At 42.6% G+C, this 14,397-nt stretch overlaps 1 protein-coding gene across 1 annotated transcript in view; it reads right to left on the reverse strand.

Moving 5' to 3' along the window:
* The window catches only part of LOC126184231 (tachykinin-like peptides receptor 86C), a 415,417-nt gene that overhangs the window by 197,238 nt on the left and 203,782 nt on the right, over window positions 1–14,397 (reverse strand). Inside the window, exon 4 of the mRNA XM_049926599.1 lies at window positions 3,257–3,391. Within this exon, the coding sequence (XP_049782556.1) occupies window positions 3,257–3,391 (135 nt within the window). The remainder of the gene's footprint in view (window positions 1–3,256; window positions 3,392–14,397) is intronic.

The following is a 14,397-nucleotide window of genomic DNA, read 5'->3' on the forward strand; positions in this document are numbered from 1 at the left end:
AGGGTTTTACAAAAAGATACTGCCAAACTTTCAGGAAACATTCCTCACACACAAAGAAAGAAAATATGTTATGTGGACATGCGTCCGGAAACGCTTACTTTCCATGTTAGAGCTCATTTTATTACTTCTCTTCAAATAACATTAATCATGGAATGGAAACACACAGCAACAGAACGTACCAGCTTGACTTCAAACACTTTGTTACAAGAAACGTTCAAAATGTCCTCCGTTAGCGAGGATACATGCATCCACCCTCCGTCGCATGGAATCCCTCATGCGCTGATGCAGCCCTGGAGAATGGCGTATTGTATCACAGCCGTCCACAATACGAGCACGAAGAGTCTCTATATTTGGTACCGGGGTTGCATAGACAAGAGCATTCAAATGCCCGCATAAATGAAAGTCAAGAGGGTTGAGATCAGGAGAGCGTGGAGGCCATGGAATTGCTCCGTCTCTACCAACCCATCGGTCACCGAATCTGTTGTTGAGAAGCGTACGAACACTTCGACTGAAATGTACAGGAGCTCCATCGTGCATGAACCACATGTTGTGTCGTACTTGTAAAGGCACATGATCTAGCAGCACAGGTAGAGTATCCCGTATGAAATCATGGTAACGTGCTCCATTGAGTGTAGGTGGAAGAACATGGGGCCCAATGAAGACATCACCAACAATGCCTGCCCAAACGTTCACAGAAAATCTGTGTTGATGACGTGATTGCACTATTGCGTGCGTTTTCTCGTCAGCCCACACATGTTGATTGTGAAAATTTACAATTTGATCACGTTGGAATGAAGCCTCAACCGTCAAGAGAACATTTGCACTGAAATGAGGATTGACACATTATTGGATGAACCATTCGCAGAACTGTACCTGTGGAGGCCAATCAGCTGCTGATACTGCCTGCACACGCTGTACATGGTACGGAAACAACTGGTTCTCCCGTAGCACTCTCCATACAGTGACGTGATCAACGTTACGTTGTACAGCAGCAACTTCTCTGACGCTCACATTAGGGTTATCGTCAACTGCACGAAGAATTGCCTCGTCCATTGCAGGTGTCCTCGTCGTTCTAGGTCTTCCCCAGTTGCGAGTCATAGGCTGGAATGTTCCGTGCTCCCTAAGACGCCGATCAATTGCTTCGAACGTCTTCCTGTCGGGACAACTTCGTTCTGAAAATCTGTCTCGATACAAACTTACCGCGCCACGGCTATTGCCCCGAGCTAATCCATACATCAAATGGGCATCTGCCAACTCCGCATTTGTAAACATTGCACTGACTGCAAAACCACGTTCGTGATGAACACTAACCTGTTGATGCTACGTACTGATGTGCTTGATGCTAGTACTGTAGAGCAATGAGTCGCGTGTCAACACAAGCACCGAAGTCAACATTACCTTCCTTCAATTGGGCCAACTGGCGGTGAATCGAGGAAGTACAGTGCATACTGACGAAACTAAAATGAGCTCTAACATGGAAATTAAGCGTTTCCGGACACATGTCCACATAACATCTTTTCTTTATTTGTGTGTGAGGAATGTTTCCTGAAAGTTTGGCCGTACCTTTTTGTAACACCCTGTATAATAGTTCAAGAATTTGGCGTAAAATCTAAATTGGCAAACCTAACCCGTGAAATACAGATACGGTCTGTAAAGTAAAATTTACAGCCTTTCAAAATAAAAACAGGTGTACGTCAAGGTGACGGTCTATCCCCAATTCGTTTTACCAGTATGTTACAGAAAACAATGAGAAATTGGAAATAAAAACGTCAAGGTGACGGTCTATCCCCAATTCGTTTTAACTGTATGTTAGAGAAAACAGTGAGAAATTGAAACTAAAAGCTTATTGAACTCAACATCTCACCTATAATGTAAGGTGAGCGCACTCGCCAGTCTCAGGGGAGGGGTTAGCCACTTGGCACGTTTTTCTCAGTCTCCAAACGTAAGAAGCGAGGAGGTGGTTCTCTGCTCTGGCTGCGGACGGCTATAACTATCAAGTGTCTGTTCAGAGTTATTTATCACCAGACACGTCTGTCAAAATAGCAGGTGAGGATATGGTCAAGTCCCAATGGAAATACGTGGCCTGGTTCCTTTGTGGGCGCGTGAATTGAATATGCCCGGCTATCGAATACTTCGAAACATTGGCCATTATAACAAGTACACAAAGCACTACAGCTGTATATGTGATATGCATACAAAATTAAAGCTCTTTTCAAGACAAAATAAACGAGCACCTGCTGAACTTTGTAGTACCGTTATTTAAGCCGGTACAGACTGACAAAAAACGTAGCTCTTATTGTAAACTGTTTAATACAGAAGCAATACCTGGCAGTTAATCTTACTGATATTCAGCACTGCTCGGATATCTCATGAGTTTGTTAAGTTTCTGGTCGGTATAAAGTAAATCAAACATCACCATATCTGAATTCCCACTTCACATCTATAAACCTTAATGACCAATTAAATACAATATTGAGTCACATTAAGATCACACATTGATGTTTTTTCTTATTTATTATTATTTTTATTATTATAATGTCTAATTTTCGTGAGCAATAATTCACATTCCATGAAGACAGTCTACGAAATATTTGGAGGTTAAATGCTTCTAATGATAGTCTGTCAGAGGACATTCTTACTGGGTTTTGGAACTATTTATACTGGTATTTTTTCACATCTTCCACTTTTTTCACATCTTCCACTAGGCCACTATTAACTCAAAGTGACTTTCAACTGTCAACCTTTCTAATTTGATCCTATAAAGGTTTAACTGATACAGCTGTTACTCCTATTTCTGCTAGTTCCGTTGTTCATTTATCATTTACTGTCAAATCCAATATTTCAAAGGGACACAGAACTGTAAATTTTAGCACTTCACCATGTAATCCCATTCTTAGCGTTTTTCTCTTAGTCCCACTAATATTTTTTTGTGCTTCAATTGAAGCTACTTTATTTATTACGTCTTTTCTCTAAGTTATTATTATTGTAATGTTTATCTGCCATGAGTAATACTTCACATACAACGAAGACAGCCTACAATCTATTCGAAGACAAGTCTGTAAAAAAATAATTCCCCGTTTCATTTCTACAGCACGTTCTTGATCACAATGAATTAATGTGGTATGGAATACCTCGTGGTCTGGTCATATTTAAATGTGATTTGCAGAGTATCCATGTAGATGTAGATGTAGATATTTTATACTAGTCAGAAAAAGTCAGATGGTTCTATATAAACAAGGAGGTTAGCGTGGCTTACGTGCGGACGTTGGTGGTGGAGAAGACAAGACAGGGAGCAGCTAGCAGGGCGCTGGCCATCCACACTGCCAGTAGCGCCAGCAGGGCCCTCCGCCGCGTCATGCGGTGCTGCAGCGGCTTCACGATCGCCATGTACCTGCAACACATACATATCATTTCGGAAATGCAGTAACTATGTACCTGCAATCCACACACACATTGTATAGGTCATGTACCTTAATACCTGCAACACACACACACACACACACACACACACACACACACACACACACACACACATCCCCAGACACACACCATACTACGTGGGCCACATGAACCCCACGTACGTCCAACTCACTGACATTATTGCTGCTGCATGACCGCTATGAATCTTGAAGACACACACACATTACGTGGGCACCATGATTGCTATGTACAGTCGTGGACAAAACGAGCGAGACCCCTCACCTTTTCGTTATGCTGATCCGCACAGCTTTAAAGTCTGCTACACAGCATAATAGGCAAGGTGACGAAGTGCTACCAATATACTACGCAAGTTCGCTCAGCTGATGTGCTGAGATAGCTAGCACAGGAGAAACTCGCGCTTCGAAGACGCCACAGCATCGTCTGCCACCTCTTCGTGGGAAACGAAATACCTCAAGTACAAGCCAATGTGTTGTATTCGCATGTCTGTGACTATGACTTGGAGCTAAAGTGTGATTATGGATAGTACGTATGCTCAGATTGCGAATCTAACACCATGAATAAAGTCAAGGGGAAATGAATTAGGCGTCCTTCCTCTTCCGTAACATCAAATATATTTTAGTTATTCTTTCTTAAATGGACTGCGCAGAAAATCATTCACCAGAAGTGAATAACTTTTTAGCAACACCAGATGATATTAACAGCTTGCCGGCGCGGGTTAGCCGTGCGCTCAACGTCGTCATATCGCGGACCGCGCGGCTGCTTGCGCCGACAGCTCGAATCCTTCCCCGGGCATGGATGTGTGTTAGGTTAGGTAGGTTGAAGTAGTTCTAGGTCTAGGGGACAGATGACCTAAGCAGTTTGGTGGCATAGTTCTTAGAGCCATTTTTTTACCTTTCGCGAAAATTTTCTTTACATAAACGGCCGTATCTTTAGATTGCGTTGACATAGCTCACTTTTTTACACCACCAGGAGACCGTATACAGCAGGAAGTGCGATACATTTCCGCTTCTTATGTCCACCAGTACTCGAAGTAAACGGGTTTTAAGGCTTGGGTAGAAAAATAGACGGTTAAGAAAGTGAGACTAGTAAGGTTCCATTTTTACCGATTTACGTGACGAAATCCTAACAACGAAAATAGCTACCGCAGTTACTGAAGATGAGGGCCGCATAATAATTTCCCCTACTCTTTATTCGAAATGTTCCAGTTGCAGTCGATACATCAGTATATTAATCGTAGCTACGCTTTCGATCAAAATCACGTTTACAGGAACGCAAATAAAATCCATTTGCCTATACACGTGGTAATTCAGATCCCACTATTAATCACACCGCGTTTTAGATGTGCAAGCTTTCCCATTGCTAGCTACCTTACGGAACACATCGGCTCTAAAGGAGAATTCTAAACATTGTAGAATACGTTTGGCAGCTACGTCGCCGTTTATTTCCTGGGGTGGTGCAGAATTATTCTACTATATTTACTCGCTAATAACAGTTTTTTTTTCGATAAACATCCCGAATGATTGTCACATAAGCGGTGACATAGAGCCAGATAATACATGTTTTTTAGTCCAGAAAGCTCTATGCAACAGAAACTGTAGATCATTTTGCCATTTTCATTGCGAAATTGCCGGCTTATTCATGTCTGGGGTAATAATAGAGGGTTGTTTGCCTGGGTTGTCTGCTAGCGTAGTGAAAGGTGTTTGCTACTGCAAGGGAGGTCTGGTTTGTTTTCGGTTCTAATCTCGATGGAGGCAGATAGACTGTCAGTAAAGGAATTTTAAGAAATTCTCGCGTCCCCAATACGTTTTAGCGCTACATTTACTGTGTACCGGCGCCCTGTGGATGTCGATATGAAATCCTCGTAGAATTTCGTACTTGTTACTGCCTACGTTTTTCCGCTTCTGTCAGTAATTGAATTGACTTAAGTGTGGCACTGAATGATTTTTAACTGAATTTCGTTATGAATCTTCACGCACTGCTAAATTTGTGCACTTTCATGGAAGGTCAGCAACGGTAAATCAGTATGACTGGTCTGAACGTTGACACAGACCATTTCGCGGCCGAATGCGCATAATATTTTGCTAATTCGTAATGATCTGGGTTACTTTGTCTTACTAAAACAGTTATGTTATCTCGATAAGCTGAAATTCATTTTTATTAGTACAGTTCGTACTAATTAGCGTTTCTTCTTTCATTTATATCTTATATTTAGGTGTTGTGGTTAACACACTAATCAGCATTAATATAGTCTTGCACATGATTAAAAACAGTCTGACAAATTTCGGATAGTTTTTCAATTTCACGCCTGTGTATAGTATGTTGGTAGCACTTCGTCGCCTTGCCTGTTATGCTGTGTAGCAGACTTAAAAGCTGTGCGGATCAGCATAACGAAAAGGCGAGGGGTCTCGCTCGTTTTCTCCACGACTGTACCTACAATACATGCACAAGCTACATGGACCACACTATCGCTCTGTACCTTCAACACACATACAAACATTCCTCAAATGTTGCAACTTCAACTCTGACATATGGTACTGCAGGTGCTGATTAGATATCTTGTGACTGCAACACATATATTACATGCTATAACTTCCGGCTCCCCCCATGAACCATGGACCTTGCCGTTGGTGGGGAGGCTTGCGTGCCTCAGCGATACAGATGGCCGTACCGTAGGTACAACCACAACGGAGGGGTACCTGTTGAGAGGCCAGACAAACGTGTGGTTCCTGAAGAGGGACAGCAGCCTTTTCAGTAGTTGCAAGGGCAACAGTCTGGATGATTGACTGATCTGGCCTTGTAACAATAACCAAAACGGCCTTGCTGTGCTGGTACTGCGAACGGCTGAAAGCAAGGGGAAACTACGGCCGTAATTTTTCCCGAGGGCATGCAGCTTTACTGTATGATTAAATGATGATGGCGTCCTCTTGGGTAAAATATTCCGGAGGTAAAATAGTCCCCCATTCGGATCTCCGGGCGGGGACTACTCAAGAGGATGTCGTTATCAGAAGAAAGAAAACTGGCGTCCTACGGATCGGAGCGTGGAATGTCCGATCCCTTAATCGGGCAGGTAGGTTAGAAAATTTAAAAAGGGAAATGGATAGGTTAAAGTTAGATATATTGGGAATTAGTGAAGTTCGGTGGCAGGAGGAACAAGACTTCTGGTCAGGTGACTACAGGGTTATAAACACAAAGTCAAATAGGGGTAATGCAGGAGTAGGTTTAATAATGAATAGGAAAATAGGAATGCTGGTAAGCTACTACAAACAGCATAGTGAACGCATTATTGTGGCCAAGATAGACACGAAGCCCACGCCTACTACAGTAGTACAAGTTTATATGCCAACTAGCTCTGCAGATGACGAAGAAATTGAAGAAATGTATGATGATATAAAAGAAATTATTCAGATAGTGAAGGGAGACGAAAATTTAATAGTCATGGGTGACTGGAATTCGAGTGTAGGAAAAGGGAGAGAAGGAAACGTAGTAGGTGAATATGGATTGGGGCTAAGAAATGAAAGAGGAAGCCGCCTGGTAGAATTTTGCACAGAGCACAACTTAATTATAGCTAACACTTGGTTTAAGAATCATGATAGAAGGTTGTATACATGGAAGAACCCTGGAGATACTAAAAGGTATCAGATAGATTATATAATGCTAAGACAGAGATTTAGGAACCAGGTTTTAAATTGTAAGACATTTCCAGGGGCAGATGTGGACTCTGACCACAATCTATTGGTTATGACCTGTAGATTAAAACTGAAGAAACTGCAAAAAGGTGGGAATTTAAGGAGATGGGACCTGGATAAACTGAAAGAACCAGAGGTTGTACAGAGTTTTAGGGAGAGCATAAGGGAACAATTGACAGGAATGAGGGAAAGAAATACAGTAGAAGAAGAATGGGTAGCTTTGAGGGATGAAGTAGTGAAGGCAGCAGAGGATCAAGTAGGTAAAAAGACCAGGGCTCTTAGAAATCCTTGGGTAACAGAAGAAATATTGAATTTAATTAATGAAAGGAAAAAAAATAAAAATGCAGTTAATGAAGCAGGCAAAAAGGAATACAAACGTCTCAAAAATGAGATCGACAGGAAGTGCAAAATGGCTAAGCAGGGATGGCTAGAGGACAAATGTAAGGATGTAGAGGCTTATCTCACTAGGGGTAAGATAGATACTGCCTACAGGAAAATTAAAGAGACCTTTGGAGATAAGAGAACCACTTGTATGAACATCAAGAGCTCAGATGGAAACCCAGTTCTAAGCAAAGAAGGGAAAGCAGAAAGGTGGAAAGAGTATATAGAGGGTCTATACAAGGGCGATGTACTTGAGGACAATATTATGGAAATGGAAGAGGATGTAGATGAAGATGAAATGGGAGATACGATACTGCGTGAAGAGTTTGACAGAGCACTGAAAGACCAGAGTCGAAACAAGGCCCCCGGAGTAGACAACATTCCATTGGAACTACTGACGGCCTTGGGAGAGCCAGTCCTGACAAAACTCTACCATCTGGTGAGCAAGATGTATGAAACAGGCGAAATGCCCTCAGACTTCAAGAAGAATATAATAATTCCAATCCCAAAGAAAGCAGGTGTTGACAGATGCGAAAATTACCGAACAATCAGTTTAATAAGCCACAGCTGCAAAATACTAACACGAATTCTTTACAGACGAATGGAAAAACTAGTAGAAGCCGACCTCGGGGAAGATCAGTTTGGATTCCGTAGAAATACTGGAACACGTGAGGCAATACTGACCTTACGACTTATCTTAGAAGAAAGATTAAGGAAAGGCAAACCTACGTTTCTACCATTTGTAGACTTAGAGAAAGCTTTTGACAATGTTGACTGGAATACTCTCTTTCAAATTCTAAAGGTGGCAGGGGTAAAATACAGGGAGCGAAAGGCTACTTACAATTTGTACAGAAACCAGATGGCAGTTATAAGAGTCGAGGGACATGAAAGGGAAGCAGTGGTTGGGAAGGGAGTGAGACAGGGTTGTAGCCTCTCCCCGATGTTATTCAATCTGTATATTGAGCAAGCAGTAAAGGAAACAAAAGAAAAATTCGGAGTAGGTATTAAAATCCATGGAGAAGAAATAAAAACCTTGAGGTTTGCCGATGACATTGTAATTCTGTCAGAGACAGCAAAGGACCTGGAAGAGCAGTTGAACGGAATGGACAGTGTCTTGAAAGGAGGATATAAGATGAACATCAACAAAAGCAAAACGAGGATAATGGAATGTAGTCGAATTAAGTCGGGTGATGCCGAGGGAATTAGATTAGGAAATGAGACACTTAAAGTAGTAAAGGAGTTTTGCTATTTGGGGAGCAAAATAACTGATGATGGTCGAAGTAGAGAGGATATAAAATGTAGACTGGCAATGGCAAGGAAAGGGTTTCTGAAGAAGAGAAATTTGTTAACATCGAGTATAGATTTAAGTGTCAGGAAGTCATTTCTGAAAGTATTTGTATGGAGTGTAGCCATGTATGGAAGTGAAACATGGATGGTAAATAGTTTGGACAAGAAGAGAATAGAAGCTTTCGAAATGTGGTGCTACAGAAGAATGCTGAAGATTAGATGGGTAGATCACATAACTAATGAGGAAGTATTGAATAGGATTGGGGAGAAGAGAAGTTTGTGGCACAACTTGACCAGAAGAAGGGATCGGTTGGTAGGACATGTTCTGAGGCATCAAGGGATCACCAATTTAATACTGGAGGGCAGCGTGGAGGGTAAAAATCGTAGGGGGAGACCAAGAGATGAATACACTAAGCAGATTCAGAAGGATGTAGGTTGCAGTAGGTACTGGGAGATGAAGAAGCTTGCACAGGATAGAGCAGCATGGAGAGCTGCATCAAACCAGTCTCAGGACTGAAGACCACAACAACAACAACATAACTTCCGGCACGTCCCAAGATTCTACAGGACAATAATATAGCCAGACGAGAGCTAAATACACACCCAGTAAGTGTTACAATGGATAGCACACCATGTGGTTCTTCAATCGACACTCGACTTTTAGTTACTTGTGACACATTGTGTTTGTTGCACCAGATTGAAAAAGAGATAATACGGCGATGAAGTTTCGATACATGAACACCTTCCCCTTCCGATATTCGTGTTTACAATTAATCTTCTTCTGAAACTTTAAATATTAACGTACATATAGAATGTATCATATCTTTATTACAAAATGTCGAAGACCCTGCGAATGTAGATTCCGAAAAATTCAGTTCTCATTATTCTATACCACATCCTTCTCTGTCTTCAAATTGTTGATAGCTGTAGATACACTGGTGAGTGACTGCTGCATCCGGCGGGACACAGAGGCTACGCGCTGTAGTTTGTGTCATTTGAGTCGCCAGCTCAGCGGTCGTTAAGCGGCGAGAGGGCGTACTATCAAAACCGTAGTTTCCGTCTGGCCTATAGCGATCAACACCTTTGTCGCTCTACTTTGCATCCCTGTCACACGGACGGGAATAGAGTGTTGCTCGTACCCTTGCGCTCGCCAGTTATTTGTGTGCCCTTCACAGCAAGTACAGTCGACTGGAGAGTCAATCGGCAGGTCTGCTTCTGCAGCCGATGCCTAGCCTTCCAGTTAAAACGAGCGCTGGCGGATAACAGTCTTCAGCCAGTCCAGTCTTCAGCCAGTCTCTGACGACAGCTTCTCGTCCACTACTTCATCGTTTCGCGAATGGACTCTGAAGAATTTCATGGAAGTGTCTATCAACAGGATTAGAAATTTGGTTGACAGGGGTACTAGTCAAATTGTGTATATGAGATCTGATCTCGTCCAAACGAGAGTTAAGTATTGTATGTATTCCGTAATAAACAGAGCGAACTTCGACTCTCAACAGTCGCTCAATATTTGTGTTAGTCGTAGTCACCATGTTGGAACTGCTACAATCTATTTTACGCATATGTAGCGTAGTCCGCTGAATCCTATTCAAATCTCGTTGCTAATGTGTATTCTGCAACAGAGCACAATACAGCAGTGATGAAGCAGAAACGCTGTCACACAAGCAGGTATAAGTGACTTCGAGTTAAAAAAATTTTATGTAACATATTTATTTATTTAGCGTATGGCATTACATATGAACAGCGACAAGCAATTGTGGATTACATAGTTTTACAAAATTTTAAAAAATATATTATTTCATAATTTATAATTTAAAAAATAAGTCTATAGATTAATATCTAATTTGTCGATCCATTCAAGGGCTGCCTCTGTCACTTCAAAGAAATCTTCCAAGTTCCCATGGGAGGCTCTTCTGCTACAGCTTGTTAAAATGTGATCGATCGCCTGGTGTTCATTTCCACAGTCACATTGAGAAAATGAAGCCCTTGCCCATCGGTAGAGGTTTTCAACACAGATGCCGTGGCCTGTGTGGATCCGATTAATTGTCTTCCAGGTACGTTGCGTTAGTTCCATACCGGGTGGTCTTTGGAGTGTCTGATGTTCCTCATGGGCAATAGTGTTCCACATTTCTGTCCACTTTTTGTTGATACTGAGAGTAGCTGCCTGTAGCGATTCTGCCAGTTGGACAGATGGCTGCCTAGATTTTAATCGGTTCATTCGGAGTGCAGGAACGTCCGAGTGCGTTGGAAGCTCGGCGATTTTAAGCAATTTTTGGCATTCCTTGAGGAGGGCATTCTGTCTTCGGAGGTCTGGTGGCGCGATGTTGCTTTATGTAACATAAAGTGCCTTTGGGAACAATATCACCATACCGAACCACTAGTTTAGGATCTAGTGCACTAACCATTATTCCATCTAGTGTGATCCCGAGAGGCTACAAGACATTTTGTGGCTAAGACGTAAAGTTTCCTGCTTCTATGTTTGTCACATATCGTCTGCGGCTTCACCATAGTGACATTATTTACTTATCTGCATCATCACCTTAAACTTATTTCTCTGGTTTTCTTGTACTGGTCATTTCGCGAAATGTATGTAGGAGGACGCAATATGTTGCCCGACTTTTTTTGGAAGATACGCGCTCGGAATTTAGCATAAAACCTATTCTTGATCCACAACGCCTCTATTGTAGCGACTGCTACTGGGTTTTGCTTAGAATCTCCGTAACTCGCACGCATTTACTAAACGACTCTGTAATGTTTACGCTGCTCTGAATCTCACAGACGAAGAGAGTAAGCTGAATTTCGCAAGATGCCTGTTTTTGAAATCCATGTTGTTTTTCATAGGGTAGATATTCGTTGTCCAGAACCAACATATTCCATAAAGCTACAACATACTGACATTAGGGATGTAAGTCTATCATTATGAGCACCTGTCCGACGACAGATAATGAGCTTCGTTTTTTCCAAACAATGGCTATCCTTCGTTCCTCCAATGACGCACTGCTACAAGGAGAGTAGTTTCCTATTCATAATCTCTGTATAAACTGACATGTATCTCATTCAGGCTAGTTGCCTTTCCACTGCTGAGCAGCCACTGTATCTCATACATCAACAATGTGCTAGTAAGGATGTGTTTGTGGGGAAGAGCTAGCCAGGGTTATCAGTCGTCAATAAATAATTATACTCTCCTTCGTAGCTGACTGGCCAGCGTAGATGGCTGCCAGTAGGAGGAACCGGGTTCGACCCCTGGTGCTGCCAAGGACTTTTCCTTGGTGGAAGGACTGGCCTGAGGTGCACTCAGCCTCGTGATGCCATTTGAGGAGCTACTTGACCGAGTAGTAACGTCTCCACCGTCTGGAAAGTCTCTACACCGCATCCGCATGAAGCCGCAATGCAGAGGATGGGAAGGTGACCAGTAGATATCCCGTGACCATCACGGCCTCGACAAGGAGCTCTTTATCGTTATAATAAGTAATTAGCTGGACTGCTAGTCGCGCATACCGCCAGAGTTATCAAGGAGCCCTAACTACTAGGATAGAAATTTTTTGTTGGTCTCCTTTTTTTGGATATGTAATTGAATTTCCAGAATATTTTCTGCATAAATAGTTAGTTACGCTCAAAACCTCGTTACACTAGTAAATTATGTTCACTGACCTCTGTTCTTGGATTCGCAATTGCTTAACTAGAACACAACATAGAAGTCTGCAATATGATTTCTGGCGAGTATTAAAGGTTACCGGTGTTTTCAGAAGTACTAACGTATTGTCTTCTCCACTTCGTCTGTATTATTAAATCCCCTTTCTTTAAAACTGTGAAATTTACACGCCATTATTACAGTGAACACTCACCAACCAATCAAATACACACACACACACACACACACACACACACACACACACACACACACACAATACTCAAAAAATCTTATTTGTTACTTAAAATTAAAGTTCTACTAAGCAATGGTTATTGTTTAACCGACAATACTAGTAAAGCATATTCACTGATCAATCTAAAAGGGACGCTCGTGTATTTTAATTGAAAAACGTTTCATAATGTGGAAATATGTAACTCTTCAGGCTTTCCCGGCGATCTAATGACATCTTGGGTTGTCGGGTGTTCTGCCGGATATCAGCGTCGTACTTGCACGATATTTCGGTCACGTAGCTCGTGACCTTCATCAGGTGCGACCTGAGACTGCTACTCGAGTGGACCTGGTCCAGTATTTATGCCTATGGCCTTCCCCCTCCACCAGTCTCAGGTCGCACCTGATGAAGGTCACGAGCTACGTGACCGAAATATCGTGCAAGTACGACGCTGATATCTGGCAGAACACTCGACAACCCAAGATGTCATGTGGAAATATGCTGAAGGACAAAATGAGATGGAACTCGAGAGCACACATTCACTACTGCAGAATCTGAAAATACTTTTTTCTATTGACTGGAATATCACTAACGTGGAAATACAAATGTGGTGACTACCCGCAAATCGTTACCCTCATGTTTTTTTTTTTCCTTTTCGTTACTATAGTTATCTTAAGTCTCATTTGGACATTAGTTGCAGCTCCACGATTTTACGTTTCTCCACTTTTCTACGATTCTCTTCACCCAGTGAACATTTGAAGCTTTGACTCCTTAGTATGTGCCACGGGAAAACAATTTCCACTATGGAGGGTACTGATACTTACATAGTTGCCAAATGGGCTTGGTTCCAAATCTGTTTGAAGTCAGACGTATCTCTCTACTTTATGGCTTCTTTATGTCCAAGTGAATATCACTTTGAAATTTGCCTCGACAGTCAATATCTTCCCTCCGTTATCAAACTCAAAAATAATTTGATAATCTGAATATCTCGCACACCTCAAAATTGTAACCGTGCAGACCAAAGCCAGAGCCCAACGCCGTCTCCAGGACGTTAACCGCATATAGGGGATGCAGTATTACACCATACAGACAGCGTCTTCAATACCGATTTAGTTTTCCGGACGCTAACAGTTCTCCAGGAGGTGTCAGAGTGCCTGAAGAACGCGGCAATATTGGTTTTCCATATTAGAACGAGACCTTCATGATGCTGAAAATTTGCAGCAGTGCTAGTCATTAGCAATGACAAGACCACTCTAACAGTGTATAAATCGCCCAGCTAGTAGAGCAGGTCATCGTCACGGCAGGGTCATACACGACACACACCTTGTAATCAGTCACCACTGCGAGGTTGACGACGGGTTGCTGACGCAGTTACCGTCGTCGCAGCCTGGTTGCGAAGCAACGAAAGCGGTCTGATCTCCTCGTCATCAGGCCCCCTACACTCTGCTGGTATCTAAATGGTCCGAGGCACAAACGGAGGTCTACCCAACTCTGTACCGCTGGGATCCCACGCCGCCTGGCGCAACGCCACAGCAAAATTGCAAAATTTGGAAATTTGTGGTAAGGTCTTATGGGACCAAACTGCTGAGGTCATCGGTCCCTAAGCTTACACACTACTTAATCTAACGTAAACTAACTTACGCTAAGGACGACACACACACCCATGCCCGAGGGAGGACTCGAACCTCCGACGGGGGAAGCCGTGCGGACCGTGACAAGATGCCTAGAACGCTCGTCTACCC

This window comes from Schistocerca cancellata, chromosome 4, assembly GCF_023864275.1.
Source record: "Schistocerca cancellata isolate TAMUIC-IGC-003103 chromosome 4, iqSchCanc2.1, whole genome shotgun sequence".
In the NCBI taxonomy this organism is placed as follows: Eukaryota; Metazoa; Arthropoda; class Insecta; order Orthoptera; family Acrididae; genus Schistocerca; species Schistocerca cancellata.